Here is a 17,020-nt window from a genome sequence, read left to right on the forward strand (position 1 = left end):
TCCATAATGAATTGAGCAATATATGTATATTTGGAAATCTTCCAAAACAAACCTTCCTGCTAGAGTGAAAACATATCCACTCGTAGACTTAAGACTCCTCTGAGTCAACTATCCAGTTTGCATCACAAAGTCTCTCAAGGACAGCAAGATACCTTTCATAAACCAAACAAAAGGTAATAAAGTATTTTAGGTATCGTAATACTCTATTAAGTGCATCCCAATGCTCTTTCTCTGGACAACAAGTATATCTACTTAACTTACTCACACTATAGGCAATGTCTGGACACTTACAGTTCATTAAATTCATCAGACATCCTATAACTCTTGAGTATTCAAGTTAAGATACTCCACTATCCTTAATTTTCTTGAGTCTACAAGAATAGTCGTACGGAGTACAAGCAGACTTACAATCACACTGATTGTATCTCTTAAGCACAAAATTCAACATAATGAGAATGACTAAGACTATAAATGCTAGATTATCTTCTAATCCTCATCCCTAAGATTACATCAAAAGGGCCTAAGTCTTTCAAGTCAACGTTCTCATTCAGCGCATGTTTTTTTTTTATAGTGGAATTAATCACATCTAAGTTTGTATCAAGTATAAGCATACCATCAACATACAAGCATACAATCACACAGGTATCCTTAACAAGTTACTTGTAAATATACTTGTCAGATTCATTAACTTAAATCCACTATACATTATCACATGATCAAATTTTCCATGTCACTGTTTACGTGCTTATTTTATAAAACATACAAAATTTTGTTCAACTTACAAACTTTGTCATCATAACCTTTCACTACAAAGTCCTCAGGTTGGTCTATGTAAATTTCTTTATCTAATTCACGATTTTAGAAAAGCGGTCTTAACATCCATCTGATGTATCTCTAATTTTTTTATGACAACAATAACAATTAGCATCTAAACGTAAGTAAATCTCGTCACATGTGAATAAGAATCAAGGAAATATACACCTTCTTTTAGTTTATAGCCTTTAGCTACCAACTTAGCCTAATATTTTTCTACAGTTCCATATACCTAATGTTTCCTCTTAAAGACTCATTTACATCTCATGGTCTTACTCTCTGGAGGTAGACTATAAACCTCCCAAGTCAGGTTCCGACGGACTGAGTCCATTTCACTAAATGAAGCTTCTTACCAGAATGGGGTTTCCGTAAATGTTATGGCTTATTTACGAGTCTGGAACTCATACTAAGCTAGGCATATTATGAAGTCAGGTCCATAAGAAGTCTCGGTTCTAATCCTTTTACTTCTCCTAGGATCAACTCTATTCCATCCTCCTTTGAAGGTAAATTTGACTAGTTGAAAATAAATCTAGGGGATCAACAACACATCTCTAATGAGGTACAGGTTTAAGAATAAACATGTTCAAAGAACTCAACATCCCTAGATTATGTAATAATATTCACAACAAAGTCAGAAAAATCACACCAAAGTCTGAAAAATCAGAACACCCAACCAAAAATCTATATGTAGAAGTAAACTCAGCATGCCCTATATGAACACACAATCAACATTTTTGGTTTCTATCTAGTTCTTTTAGGAAGACGAATGGCAAACTTAGTCAAACACCCCCACACTTCGAAGCATTCATAAGAAGGTCATCTACCTATCCATAAATCATATGGAGTTTTATCTGATCCTTAAGGGTACTCTATTCAGGATATACTAGTTAACATGACTGCCTCCCCCCACAAGGCCGCAGGTAATCCTGAACTAATCAACATGACAATTATCATCTTCTTAAGGATACAATTGTTATGTTCAAGGCTTCTAATTGGTTTTGAACTTCAAGTTTATACATCTTAAGGCTTCTAAGGCATCATCCTTATCCCTAAGCAAGTATACAAGACAGTACCTCGTACAATCATCTACGGAAGTTATAAACCGTCTTTTACCACAGTGATTTTAGGTTGAACTCATGTCATCTAGGCCTAACTGAATTAATTCTAAAGGCTTAGAATTACTCTGAACATTTGTGCTAAAAGGTTTTAAAGCAAATTTGATTCTTCACATATTTCACTTTTGTGTTCAAAGTCCAAACTAAATTTGGGTACGCAGCCTATGCTATCCAGTTAAGCATTGACTTATAAGTTTACGGTTACAAGCTTACCACATAAAACAATCAATCACATAAAGAAAGCACAAGAACCAACTATGTTCACATCATCAGTTTTTTCCGTTAAGCTTATATAGACCCAAAGTCCTATCACTCTTGCTTAAAAAATAATTGCCTTGTTACAACAAGTTTTACAGAAAAAATTAAGATCTTAATTCTTTTTCCATCTACAATAGAACAAGATACAAGATTCTTGCATATGCTTGGAACATGAAAACTTCATTCAATGTGAGAGTATTACAGATATGAGCTTCTGCTCGACCTTTTCCTTTTATGCAACCTCTATTGCAGATGAGTTACTCAAAAAGAGTTTCTCGACATCCCCTATCCTCTGATAGGAGGTGAACAGGTCTCTGTTTCAACAAACATTCTTGGTGGCTCCAGAGTCCACCTTCTGGTCTCTCACATTGGTTGTTAAAATAACTTCCGACATCATGTCAATGAACTCGTTCTAATTTGTTTCAACTAAATTAGCATTAACTTTCTACTTATTAAGGTTTTATGTTGTCTACACTTTATTACCGTATGGCCCGGAATTTTACAAACATAACAATCACCCTTAATTAAAGTAACGTCGGATTCAGTTTTATGAAACATACCTTTCTTAATAAAGACTACGGTTAGAGTTGTGTTTGATATTCCCGCCTTTGTCAGCTTTGGAAGACTTGTGTTCATCCACATGCGCCTGGTATCCATGTTCCTTTTCAATTTCATGTCACAATCTTCGTTTATACTCTGACCACGGACACGGTAATTTCCCAATCACCTAATACACCACACCTCACAAACCTTAGTTCCGAAACGGAAGATAAAATATGAGTTTTGAAGATAATATCTAGATTTACAAACTTCGTTTGAACCACCATATCAAAAAACTCATGATTACCCCATATAAAATACTTTAGTTAACAACAAAAGTTTGCCCGTCAGAATTTTTCAGGACATTTGTCTGTTTTGTAAAATATCAAAAAAATACTTTTACAACTCCAAAAATTCTGAAATTTTACGTGGGTAACTATCAGTATGTCTACTACGTTGTGTAAAAAGGGTTCATCGAAATTCCTTCTAGGTTATGAGATAATCTCGAAACTCTACAGCTGACCAAAAAATTGTTTTTGTTTTTCACTCCACAATTAACATCCATGATTCACAAACCAACCAACCATTTTCTATTATTACAAATTTTAATGTCTTAAGATTGTTGGGTGCAATAATCAAAATAAAAAGAAAAAATCAAATAAGCAAAAGTTATTGATACTTAGCTCCTTTATAATGGAATTGATCGATTGACGAAACGAACGAGCTTCTCATATCTCCACAACAGCAACAAGGCAAAACTTTGGAAAAACAGAGTGAGTCACGTGTTCAACACGTTGCCCTTAAGACATTAGCACCCGACTACACTCAAGAGTGATGCTATAGCCCTCACAGGACGGATATCTTCAGGATAAAACACCCTACTACACCTACTACTAGCATATGTAATAGATGCTCAACTTGAGCTTGGCAACTCCGAAAAAACCGTTAAGGAAAATCGCGAACTCTTAAGAAACGCTATAAAATATTTTTCCTTAGGGGTCCCTCTAAAATATAGAGCAACCCCTTTCCCATAGATTTTACAAAAGTAGTGAATTTCTTTATATAATGGAATAAAACAATTTAAGAAGTGGAAACTCCACAATGTGGGACTAATAAGTTTATATAGTTTCTTAAAACTTATAAAAATTGGAAACTCCACAACGTGGGACTAAAAATTTCATTCACAGAAGAAAACAATAAATTATAATTTTTTATTAAAACTTTAAAAAATCATTTTTTTATTAATCGTTTTCCAACAGTCTTTGTAAAGACCAAACTGATATTCGAACTGACACATAATGATGTCTGCACACTCAATAAATGCAAGATATACGACATACATACAGTTGTTGTAAGACCAATCTGAAAACGTAGGGCACACAACATCAAATTTATAGTTGTGATATTCTTGAAAACACAGAATTAGGAAAGACGATCGAATAGTAATTAGGAGGCAAACCCATGTGACTGCGAATAGGCAAGCAAATGTTTCTTCGCCACTCTTTTCATCTCCCTAAAATCATTTAGGTGCACCTTTCTCACAACATATAGGCCATTATGTGTTTTAACAACCTAACAATGGAACTCAAACTCAGTTTAAGATCACAATTTAGATTTGAATGGCCAATCAATCAGTATAAGATGCCTTTGGAATTATAGGTCAAGTATCAAATTCGAGGTCTATCCGTTATTGATTAGGTCCTCTTATCTGACTATATCTTGTGGGTTTAAAAGGTTGCCCACAAACTGTGATTAAGTAATGATGACCACAAGTTGTTGATATTGATCAAGGCAACAATTTCATGTGAAATCCGTCATATAATGAGCCCACCTTTCGGTTAAAGATAACTCTTTCGTTTCCGCATTAACTCCACACAACCTAGTCTCCTATATATATTCTCAAGCATTTCAATAACTCAAAACATCCAAAGTTACAGACTTCTCTCTCTCGTTGATCATCTAGCCTTCTAATTAAGAAACCTTCTTAGTTGTCTTGCTCCTAATATATATTCTCAAGATGGGATTCAGTTTAGCTGCAAAGATTCTCCGACGTTCATCTTCATAAGGAAGAAATGACGACATGACAGTCATTCCCAAAGGACATTTAGCAGTTTATGTCGGTGAGACTCAATCGAAAAAGAGATTTGTAGTTCCGATATCTTACTTGAATAAGTATTATTACATGAAACTGAATAAGTATTATTAAATGAAACTAGTTGGAAGCCTAACAAGCTAAGTTCCAATGACATACTACATTAATTGAACAGGTTGTTGTGTTAGCCTACCAGCGAGCCTCGTGGGTAATAACCTAGCCAAATGAGCCGAAGCGGATGAGGGCTGAGATTGTGTCACAAGAAGGCAAACTAACTCTACCTTCCATGTTAATTTCTGTAATATTACGTCATTGGGGACTCGAACCTGAGACCTCCTGAAACGCATGAAATTTTGGGGAACGAGGATGACCAGCTGAGCTAGGTGCCCGTTCTAAGCCGAGCAGAGGAAGACTACGGATTTGATCATCCAAGGGGTGGTCTTACAATCCCTTGCGATGAAGACACATTCATTGATCTCACTTCTGGATTAAACGGTTTTTAATCAAACAAATTAAATTGAGATGTCTCTCCAATTTTGCAACTTTAGGCCATTCATTAATTAGATCTTGCGTGAATATTTACTTACTTGAATTAATTGTTACATTTCTCAATGAGAAGGAACACTGGTATTGTTCCGAAGTTTTGCCTCTTTTATGAAAAAAAAAAATAGGAACACTTTGACGGTACTCAAATTCTTTTCTTTTATTCATTGCGTATTTTATAGTGCACGAATGATCTTACGTGCTCTTATCAAATACTTGATAAATTGACTGAAAATACTAAAAAAAGATTGATATCCACGCAAAGTGATACATATTTAGAGCAAGTCTTATGGTGGAATCCAACTTATTGCAAACCTGGAAAAAGCGTGCAATGTCAAGCAAAATGGATTCCAAGTTGGTGTCATCCACATTTTTTTCAAGCCATGTTTTATGACTTTGTGGAATGATGTATGGAATCCAAAGAAATGTTATTAAGAATAGTTTTTTTTTTACTTTTGGCATAAGTCAAACACAAAAAAGTCATTTTTAATTTCAACCATGTAAACATATTCTAGTCAAATACCATTGACCAAGTCTTTTTTAGTTTTTTTATGATTCCATCATAAGACTTGAGCTTCCATAAACAATTCCAAATTTTAAATATACTCCTATCAAATAAAAGAGGTCAAATCTTATTATAATAAAGAAAAGGCCGACTTTTCGACCGTCTGAAAATTTGGTGAAGCCTTTCACCATATTACAAAAATACCTTCAGGACGGATACACGGGGTTGAAGGAAAAGTCAAGCCAAAAGTCATGCGACGCTGACTAAGTCAAACGGAAAAATTCTCGATCCCCTTTGCTTCAATCCAGTTTTTTCTTTGAAAATCTTTCATTCTTATCATGTTCTGCTGATAATTTAGCTACTTTTACATACTTTTTTGATCACGTTTGATTAGTTTTTGTTTTCAATTCGAAAATTTTGGGTTAGACCTTACTTTTTAGGTTTTTTATAAATTTGATCTCTCAAAATCAATTTCTTTTTTGATGATTTTACTCTGCTTTTAATCCTGTAAATCGGTTTTATTTCCTGATTATTTGTATAATCTGTTTGTTGTGAAAGGTTTCTCTTTTTTGTTTCTATTTTAGGTCATTGGATTACGAAGGAGCTGAAGTAGGATTTTTATCCATCATCATGAGAACTTTGGGGAACAGGGGTTTTAAGAGGCGCGGTTTTTATTAAAGATAAGGTTGCCATCTAAGAGGGCATAAATCAATATTTTCATTTAATTGTTCGTATAAGAGTTGCATCGTGAAGTGAAGAACAAACTGGGTACCATTTATTTGATGAAGAATTTATTTTTTCAATATTGGAGATCCTACTGTTTCAGTAGGGATTAGAATATGATACTGTTTCTGTCTATTGGTTTAAAGAATTTTTGGGGGTAATACAAGTTAAGAGTGGTCTGTTAGGTTATCTCAGTATGAAGATGCTTAAGTCTCTTTAAGTTATCATGAGTTATCTGCTGGTTAGAGTTGATATTCTAAGCTTAGCTCTATGCAGTGCTTCTTTTGATGCATCAAAAACAGTGTTACTTTATTTTAATTCAATTTATGAATTACTTTTTTTCCTTAGTGGAGTGTGAATATCATTGTTAATTGTAATCTTATCTGTTGAAGTCGGCTAATTCAGAAATCTCATTACATTTGGCATTGAAGATAATCACTGTTTTTTCTTTAATGATTCTCTAGGAAATTGCTTGAATAGGTCTTTAAGCGGGTGATGTTTTTGGCTAATTTACTACTGCTTCTCAGGATTAGTGTAGGAATGGTTGGTTTTTTCAAGCATGTTGGCTATTAAATTTCAGTTCTTTTGCATCTTTAGTAATAAGAAGCAACCTCAAAAAGTTTACTACAGTTGGCATCAATTACTCTGGTTCTTTGTATTGTGCAGTTGATTCTCTGTGTGATAGGATTAGAATAATGGTCTGTTAAAGAACCAGTCATTAATTGTCTTTTCTCAATCTATTCCTGCCATTAATTGTCAATTCTCAAAATTGGTGTTGTCAAATTTGAGTCAGGATGCATGCTACTCATTTACTCTGCTAGGTTTGGTTATTCTTGTGAAAGGTTGGTTGTAAGTTTTGATTCTTAATTCAAGATGATTAGTCTTATCACTCCTAATTCAATGTACTGTCTATTCTGCTCTAAGTTCTCATCTTTTGGACTTCAATTAGACTCTATAAATTTGCAGCTATGTATGCTTCAGTTTTTCATCCAACAATTAGTAGCCTTAAGTTGTTTCTTTCTTGTTTCTCCTCAAATAGTTTGGTTTCATAGAAAGTGTGTAAGTCAGTTTAGAAAAATGGGTCAGTTCAGTAAGCTTATGCCAGCAGATCAAGTAAGAATTCTTGATTTTGATGAAGATGTAGAGGAGTTTCCCTTCAGGTTTGCTTCTCTCCTTTGTGATGACAGCAAAAACTACCATAAGACTTCAGTCAAGCATCAACTCAACAGGGCATGGGCTATCAACTCCCCTGATTTTAGGTTAGCAAAACTTTTATTCAAGGGAATGGAATTCAGAACTTGTTTGTAGTAATGTTCAAGAAGAAGCAGGATAAGGAAATTGTTTATGCTGCAAGACCTACTCTGATTTTTGGTCAGCTTTTTGCAGTTCAGCAGCTTGGTCAGTTAGAATCCATTTTTGATTTGGTATGGGAAAGTACTCTGATGCCAGTGCATATCAATATTCACTCAGACCTAGTCAATAAAGGTCTAGTTAGGGAAGTTCTGGACCAGCTTGGTAATTTTGTAACTGCTGACTCTCCTGCAGGCAGTTTATATGATGCAAAACTTATGGTTCCTTTAAAAACTCCTCTTACTAGGAAGGTTGTTTTTAACACTAGTAAAAGAACTTATATAATGTATGCCTTTTACCCTAAATTACCTTTTAGAGCTTGTAAGAGATGTTTTGTCCTGTATCACAATGAAGCTCAGTGCAGGGATATTCAAATGAGGATTCTTGTCAGGGCACTTCCTGCACCAACAAGGAATGCTTCTCATGTTGTTGTTACTAGGAGGCAATCTACCTCGGAAGTTGGTGAGAGTTCAAATGTTGGAAACCGTAAAGCTGCTACCACTTCGAATCTTCATGGAGCTGTTGTTGACCACTCAAAGCCTTCAGCTTTCTCAGTAAGTCTTCAGCCATCTGCAACCATTAAGAGTATTGGTTCATCCTTCTTTGCTCCTGTTGTTTCCTCCTCGGCAACTAGGTTTGCTCCTCTCACTATTAGGGAACCATCTAGCAATGGAGCTCAGAATGCAAATGGGAATCATGGCATGAACTTTTCTGGATTCTCACAATCTTATGAAAGCATTGTTTTTGGCACGGATGGACTTTTGCATGATAGGAAAGGCAAAAGATTTAGAACTTCCTTCGAATCTTTTGCTCAGGGTAATTACTCAGTCTCATCGTCCTTTACAATGATTCCCACACCTCATTGGCCCCCTATATCTTCATTGCCACCTTTTAACCCTCCTGCTGATTTGTCTTTTTCCTCTGGGATCTCTACTATTTCTGCTAGTAATGCTAATATAGAGGCAAATGTAATTTGGTCCACTACAACCTCAGTTTTTGCTCAAAATATCTTCTCAGATAATAGTTTTATCTATAGTGCTGCTTCAGAAATGAATTGTAACTCTGAATTGATGATGCCTCCTAACTCGGAGATGGACTACTCGTCTTATGTGGAAAATAAGGATGAGCCTTTAGAAGATGTGTTGCTTGAACCTATGCCCCTGACAATGCTTCCTCCAGAGCCTGAGATTACGGATGAAGAATTCGAGAAGGAGGTTGATCTCATGATGATGGATGCTGACCCTACGGATGCAGTGCCTTCGGATGCTCATGACCAAGTAAGTCCCTAATTTTTTATTCGAAAATCTTTTCTTTAGCATCATTTTGATTTCGATTTGTGCTTTGGTTTATGCTGGTTATTGCTTGTTTTTACTATTTATTTGTTTGAATCCTTTTGCTTTTTCCGCTATGAAGTTTATATGTTGGAATATGCATGGTTGCTGCTCTGATAAAAAATGGCTTCACCTTTTGAACCTTTTTAGAAAGCATCGACCTACTGCTATCTGTATAATTGAAACTATGGTTGATAGTGAGACTGTTAATAAGTACACGCATTTTTTACCTTTTGATTCTTGGCACATTGTTCCTGCTGTGGGTAAATCTGGTGGTATGGCTTTGGGGTTTTTTAAAAATTCAAGTTTAGAAGTTTTAGGCAGTACTTTTAATATGATTCATGTAGTATGAGATATCACTCCAACCATTAAGAATTGTTTGGTCACTTTCATCTATGGAGCTTTAAATACTTTAGGTATCAGAAATCAGTGGAACTACTTGAAACATTTCAATGAGTCGGACAATAGGCCTTGGCTTTTATTAGGTGATTTCAATTTTATACTGAATGTCTCAGAAAAACAGGGAGGAATTCCTGGAAATTCGTTAGCGTCTGATTTTATTAAGAACTCTCTTTCAATGTTAAATATGCATGATGTTTTCTCTTTTGGAAATTTGTTTACTCGGTGCAACAGAAGATTCAAAAATCCTTCTGAGCTTATATTTGAAAAACTGGATAGGGGATTTATTAATGATAATTGGGTTTCACTGCTACCTCAAACTAGGGTTACGAATCTAGGTAGAGTTTTCTCAGATCATTGCCGCATCTTGCTGCAATGTTTTATTAGTACTGATAAACTTGCTATTCCTTTTAAGTAATTTAAATGTTGGCAATCTATCCCTGAATTCAAAGATGTTCTTGTTAATTCTTGGAAAAGGGTAAATAAAGGCTCTGCAAGTTTTATTGTAGCTGGGAAGCTCAGAAATCTAAAGCATGATCTTAGTTTTTGGAATTTGAACTCTTTTGGACACATCAAAACAACAATTAGTAGGTTGAATTCAGAAATTGAAAATCTGCATAATACGGCTTATACTCCCTCTATAGGAAATTTTATTCTCAACTACTCTAAGAAGTTGGACTTTTGGTATGAAATAGAGAACTCATTTTATAAACAAAAGTCGAGGATTGTCTATTTCACGCAGTATGATAATATACCAATTTTTTTCATAATACTGTTAAGTTAAGAAACATGTACAACACCATACATATGCTTAAAGATAATCAAGGTAATTGGCTGGAAAATATAGATCAAGTCCTTCACCTCCTTGCTGATCATTCTAAAAAAATATTTGCTTCTTCTATGCCGAGCAACTCTGATATTGATGATGTGCTTATGGATATCAAGCCTATCATTTCTGATGATCTCAATTCTGAGCTTGTTGCTATACTTTCTGAGAATGAGATATTTACAACCGTTAAAAATATGGCGCCTTGGAAATCCCCCGGACCTGATGGTTTTTTGGGTGGGTTCTTCAGGGATAATTGGGATCACATTTCAACTGAAGTTATTAATCACGTACAAGGATTTTTTTCGCAGCAAATTTCTTCTTAAGCATCTAAATCATTCTTTTATCGCTTTAATTCCTAAGGTAAGTAACCCCTCTACTCCGAATGATTTTCGCCCTATCAGCCTCACTAATACTGTTTACAAAATAATTTTAAAATTTTTAACTAATCGTTTAAAACCTGTTTTAGATTCTTTAATATCTCCATCAGTCTGCATTTATAGCTAATAGGAAAATACATGATAACATCATCATTTGTCATGAAATTCTGCATTCCTTTAAAACTAGAAAGAGGAAAAATAACAAAGATGGTTTCATGGCTATTAAGTTAGATTTGTCTAAAGCCTTTGATAGGCTGGAATGGCCATTCGTAATTGTTGTGTTTAAAAAACTGGGTTTTTCGGATGACTGGTGCCAGCTTATTCACCAATGCATTATCATTGTCTCTTATTCTATTCTTGTGAATGGATCTCCAGGGGAAATGTTCTCTCCTTCTAGAGGTATTAGGCAGGGAGATTGCTTATCTCCCTATATATTTATCATTTGTATGGAAACTCTTTCTCAACTTTTGATTAAAGGCGAAAATGAGAAAGTTATTCAGGGTTTCAAACTTAGAAAAAATAGCCCTGTCATTTCGCATTTATTTTTTGCAGATGACTGCATGCTCTTTTCAAAAGCTTCTCTTGTTTATGCTAAGAATTTAATGATAATTATTAATAAGTTTGCTAAGGCTTCTGGGCAGGCCATTAATCTTGAAAAATCTGGTTTCTTTACGAGTAAAAAAATGTATCATAAACATATCAAATTAATCTCTAAAGCTTTAGGAATTAAATTTCTAAGTAGTACAGAGAAGTACCTTGGTACTCCGTTGTTTGTTAATAGAGACAAAACTCAATCTTTTCATTTTCTCATTGAAAAATTTTATCACAGTCTTGGTAACTCAAAATAAACTAATCTCAATGGGGCAGGTAGAACTGTAGTGACAAAACATGTTCTTTATAGTCTCTCTATTTATCATATGTCTTGTTTCCCTTTCACAAAGAAAATTACCTCCAGAATAGACTCTATTCAAAGATCTTTTTGGTGGTCAAAGAAAGATTTTAAAAGATGGGCTTATTTTCGTTCTTGGGGGGATATAGGAAAATCCAAAATTTCTGGTGGTCTGGGTATTAGGAATTACTTTTCTACTAACAGGGTCCTTATTGCAAAACTGGGATGGAGAATGTGTAAAAATCCTTCTCAGCTGGTAACTATTTTTCTTAAGGATAAATATTACCCTAATCAGAACTTGTTAGAAATCGATAAGGCGACAGACACCTCCTCATGGATTTGGAAAGGTATAGTCTAACATTCTGGTGTTTCTTAGAGATAATACTATTTATAAGGTGAATGATGGTAAGTCTACAAAGATATGGAATCATAATTGGTTGCCTAGTTATACTTGTCCTCCTTCTTCGATTAACTCTGATTATGAAAATTATGTTTATGTCAATGAGCTTATTAATCATCATGATAACAACTGGAATATTAATATTCTTTCTTCGCTCTTCTCCCCTAAAGATTCTATTAGAATTAGATCTCTTAAGATAAATGTTTATAAATCAGATGAAATAATGTGGGCGCACATTAATAAAGGTAATTATTCAGTTAAATCTGCCTATAAAGCTTTCATGAATGAGAATGTCTCAACTGATGATGCTACTTTCTGGAAAAGGATATGGTCTATTGACTGTTTACCTAAAATTAAATTCTTCATTTGGAAGATATTTGTGCGTATGCTACCTGTTAATTCCCTTATCAAGTTTTATAATCCTGGTATTGATGAATGTTGTCCGTTATGTTCTAATGAGGTTGAATCTGTCATGCACTTATTTATTCAATGCCCTATAGCATCTCATATTTGGTTTTCCCTCTCCTTTCATCATCTTATTGCGGGTGACTATTATTGGATTGATGATATTTGCTTGTCTTGGTTTGATAAAAAATTGGATTGTTATCCTTATGTCGTGAATTGGCCGAGTATTGGTGATGTGGTTTTATGGTCAATATGGAAGCTTAGATGTCATGTTATTTTTAGAAAGGTTAAAATTAATCTGGATGTTACTATTATGGATATTAGAAGGTCTTTAAATACTTATATTGTTACTCCTAATCCCCTTAGAGTGCCTGTCTTCAACAATAGGCTCCTATTCAGCATATTAATCATATTTTCTTCATTGGTGGCTCCTTCAAGAACTTTAACATGGGTATCGGTTTGATTCTGTGTGACAATGCAGGAAGGATAAAAGGTTGTAGAGCGGATTTTGGTTTGATTCATGGTGCTGTTGCGGCTGAGGCAATGGCCCTAATTTTGGCTTGCTCTTGGGTGGGTGAGATGAATCTCTCCAGAGTCCTCTTCATCAGTGACTGTCTTCAGTTAGTGGATCTGGTTAATCAAGGAAAGGGTGATATTGACTGGAGAAGTCAAGACTTAGTAGAAGATTGTCGGATTTCTTTTTCTAGTTGTGTGAACTCTAGGATAGTTTTTATTAAGCGTTCTAAGAATAAGATAGCTGATCGACTTGCACGTCGAGCTAGATAATTCAGCTTGAAAAACACTTGGAATTATTCTCCTCATTTCTTGCACTCTATCATGAGGGAAGAACCCTTAACGGATATTTGTAATGACCTTTTGTTTTAATGCAATGTTTGTGTTTCTCAGCAAAAAAAACAAAACAAAAATACCTTCATTAAACTTCAATGCCCTGCCTATCTTCCGTGTTTTCTCTCATTTCTTTTCTTCTCTCTTGTTTACTCCAGAACCAAATCTTCTTCGATAACCTCCTTTGCCTCCTTCTGTCACCACCATGAACCTCCTCCTCCACTGCCTTTTGTCATCACCACCTCCTCTTCCTCGAGTTCCAGAAACACCATCACCACCGTTCCAACAACACCAATCACCACCATTAATTTGTTATCTACAACCACCACCGCCCTACTCCACCCATGGAATTCTGCTTCTCTTCTTTAGTCTCCGAACTTTTGATGTTTGATTAAGTTGTGTAAGAATTATCTCTAACATTTTGATTATATGATACTTTCACATTTATGATCTTTTCTCATTCAAAATTGTGACATGCAAAGTTTGTGAACATTTAACTGTTTGTATCAATGTCTAGGAGAATATCACTATTTAATTTTTAGTTTAATTTTGGTGTTTTCAAAACTCATTTTTGATTAAAAAGATCTGTTAGCTTTTATGAAAGATATTAATTCACTTTTTTCTTTGATGTGTAGATGAATGCAAGGTAAGGTTTCGGGTTCTCATCCCCCAAGTCCGAGAATGTTTAGCTTATATTGCTAGCTCGATGTCAAAGTCCAAATAACCCACATTAAAGGCACAACAATGCCGATAGAAAGTAATACGTGATTCAATGACCGAGGATGAAAGGGACTTCTTGAAAAACATCCATATCGAAATTTTTGTCGAATAATAAAGAAATGAATGCGGCCAACAACTCCCTACCACAACTCAGGCTCAACTCGCATGACCATGAAACATCAACCAGTACAAGAAGTAAGTGATGCGTACATGTAGTCTTCTTAAAATTAAAAGGTTCTAGGTAATTCGTGGAGTACGTACCTTTTTCGCCAGCATCACTGTCTGTATGTTTGAAAACCACATTGTTTACATAAACTAGGACCAAGATATTACTATAGAGGGAGAGAGAAAATGTTAATGTTATGGTGGTAAATAGGTTAGTTGAAGGGAGAAGTGGAAAAAGTGAATACTGTGAGTGAGAAGTGTTATTAAAGTATTTGATGGACAAAAAAATAACACCACACAAAGTTTAGAATACAAAAAAGAGGTACCCAAAGCCCTAGGATTGTAGAACAACTTCGGCATCTAGCATTAGTTGGTACACTGATTGAAAGAGGCAAGAAGCGTCAATATGAAATTAACCCAGAACTGGTAGCTACTGAAAATAAAAGAAGCAAGAAGCGTCGACGTGAAATTCATCCAAAACAAAGAAAACTTCATATACCAGATTTCCTTTATTATTCTAGAGACTGCAAGCGCCATATTTTCAATGCAACTTGGATACCATCTGGACCGAGAGCACTGTTTACTCCCAGTTGGATGTTTAATGTGATTACTTGCTTAAACCAAGTCAAGATTGTGCGCATCACATGTGCTTCAGCTTTTGGCACGAATAGCATACTGCCTGTGCGTCTTCGCATCAGTTATGGATGCCTGATCGTCAATTCAAGCGGCAGACACGATGGAGGGTAAAAGTGAAAGGTTTAGCAGGTTCTAAGACGGGACGGCATTCGCATCGCGCGTACTCTTTTGCTAGTTGGCAATAAAGAATTGATCATATTACTGAGGAAACAAGGTAATGTGATTAGGGATCAGATCCCTTAACCTAACTTTTTGACTTAATATTTCACTTAAGTTTCTGGCCATTGATCAATCCATATCCAACCATTCATTGTATAGAGTAAATATAGTTAAAATTCGGTTTATCTCGGCTAAAGCCAAGCCGATAAAGGCCTATATTTCATAAATATTATAGAAAAATAAAAATACATTCTAAATATATCATACGATATATTTGGTTTGCTATTCTTAACAAGTTTGCAAGGAAACATAAAAAATAGTTTCATCAAAACTAATAGATACTCCCTCTGTTTCCAAAAGACCGTCCTCTATTTCATTTTGGTCTGTTTCAAAAATGTGTCCAGCCTCTATTTATAGTCATATTTTTCCAGTGAACTCTCTAACATACCCTTATGCTTTTGCATTCATAAATTCTTTTTTATGGGACCCAATCTAAAATATTAATGAAATCTATATAATTAAGGAAACAATATATATGGTTCCAAATTAAATTCTTTATAAAGGTTATATACTCCATAAGTATACAATATTTTATCTCTATAATTTTTCATCTCTTTCATTTCCAAACACCATTTTTGATGGTTTTTATTACTAACATATTTATTGAAATTAATTAGGCAAGTAATTAAGGGTAGAAATGTAAACTATTATGGTGTCCTTAATATCTTGACAAAGTCAAACCGGACTATCTTTTTGAAACGGAGGGAGTACATAATTATAGACATCATGGCTAACGCATGTGACGATGGGAAAAAGGAAGATATGGTGTTACAATAAATATGGATGGTAATTAATATTACCTGTCATAATATAGTAGGAAATACCATATGGTCATAGAAATAATATATTAGAGAGAATCTAGTCCATTTGACCTAGTCAATTATCTGTTTAGTCCTAATTTGAAATATAAATTATGGTTTGGTCCTAAAAATAATGATTTGATCCTAGGGTGATGTAATTGCCACTAGGTAGTGGCAGAAATACCCTTTTGGGGCCACATGTATACAAAAATCAGTAAAGAAAAAAATATTTTTCAGATTTACTTTCTCTCTCATTTTTATTTTCAGATCTAATCTCTTTCTTTTTTCTTCTTCTTCTTTTATTTTTGGTAATAATGGCGTCTCCATTATTTTTTCTTCTTTTTCTTCCTGCTGGTGTTGAATACGTTGTTGCGGCTCATGTTGGTGATGTTGAAGATGAACTTAGGGTTTACGATGATGAAGATGAAATCATGTTATTTGTTGCTGCTGCGGTTATAGATGATGAAGACGATTTACGACGAAATCCGCCGTTGTTGTTGAAGATTCATCTACATCTGTTGAAGATGTTGAAGACGACGATGAAGATCTTTTCTGTGCTATGTTGAAGATACATGCAACAATGTTTGTCTATTCTTAATATAATCAGGTGTTGTGGGTCACGTATTGAACTCACGTGCACTTTACTAGTATTATATTATGGGGAAAATGTTAAAGACTTGTTTCTATATTTCTTTTATGTGCTATTTCGAAGATTCATCTACTTCTACATCATGAATGCATGAAAACAATAAACTAACATGGATTATATATTGTCATCACACATAGGACTCAAGTAACTTGGCAATCTGAAATTCTCCACTACTGAACATTTCTATCTATATACGTTGAGAGTCGTTGTGAGAGTACCTAAATAAGAATGTCGTGTAACCCTTACCTGAACTCCTCAACCCTGCGTAAATTCCATTACCATCAACTCTTGCTTGGATACCTATAAAGCAGAACTGAAAATCAGACATCAGTTGTTATATAGATTGATGACTTCATTAAGAACCAAAACAACATTATATTTTATTAGCCATTTGAACAAACACTTAGAAGTGTGTG

At 34.7% G+C, this 17,020-nt stretch overlaps 1 protein-coding gene and 1 long non-coding RNA gene across 2 annotated transcripts; both read left to right on the plus strand.

Moving 5' to 3' along the window:
• Window positions 1-4,589: 4,589 nt before the first annotated feature.
• On the plus strand, window positions 4,590-6,936 carry LOC113357643. Its single transcript, XR_003363744.1, has 2 exons — window positions 4,590-4,846; window positions 4,994-6,936. It is a non-coding gene; the product is annotated as an uncharacterized LOC113357643 (long non-coding RNA).
• Window positions 6,937-10,458: 3,522 nt separating this feature from the next.
• Window positions 10,459-13,355, plus strand: LOC113360081. The gene is made up of 6 exons (XM_026603630.1): window positions 10,459-10,785; window positions 10,986-11,274; window positions 11,428-11,634; window positions 11,914-12,020; window positions 12,160-12,855; window positions 12,957-13,355. The coding sequence occupies exons 1-6, from the start codon at window positions 10,459-10,461 to the stop codon at window positions 13,353-13,355; spliced, it is 2,025 nt and encodes a 674-aa protein (XP_026459415.1).
• The last annotated feature ends 3,665 nt before the right edge of the window (window positions 13,356-17,020 follow it).

This window comes from Papaver somniferum, chromosome 3 (genome assembly GCF_003573695.1).
Source record: "Papaver somniferum cultivar HN1 chromosome 3, ASM357369v1, whole genome shotgun sequence".
NCBI classification, from domain to species: Eukaryota; Viridiplantae; Streptophyta; class Magnoliopsida; order Ranunculales; family Papaveraceae; genus Papaver; species Papaver somniferum.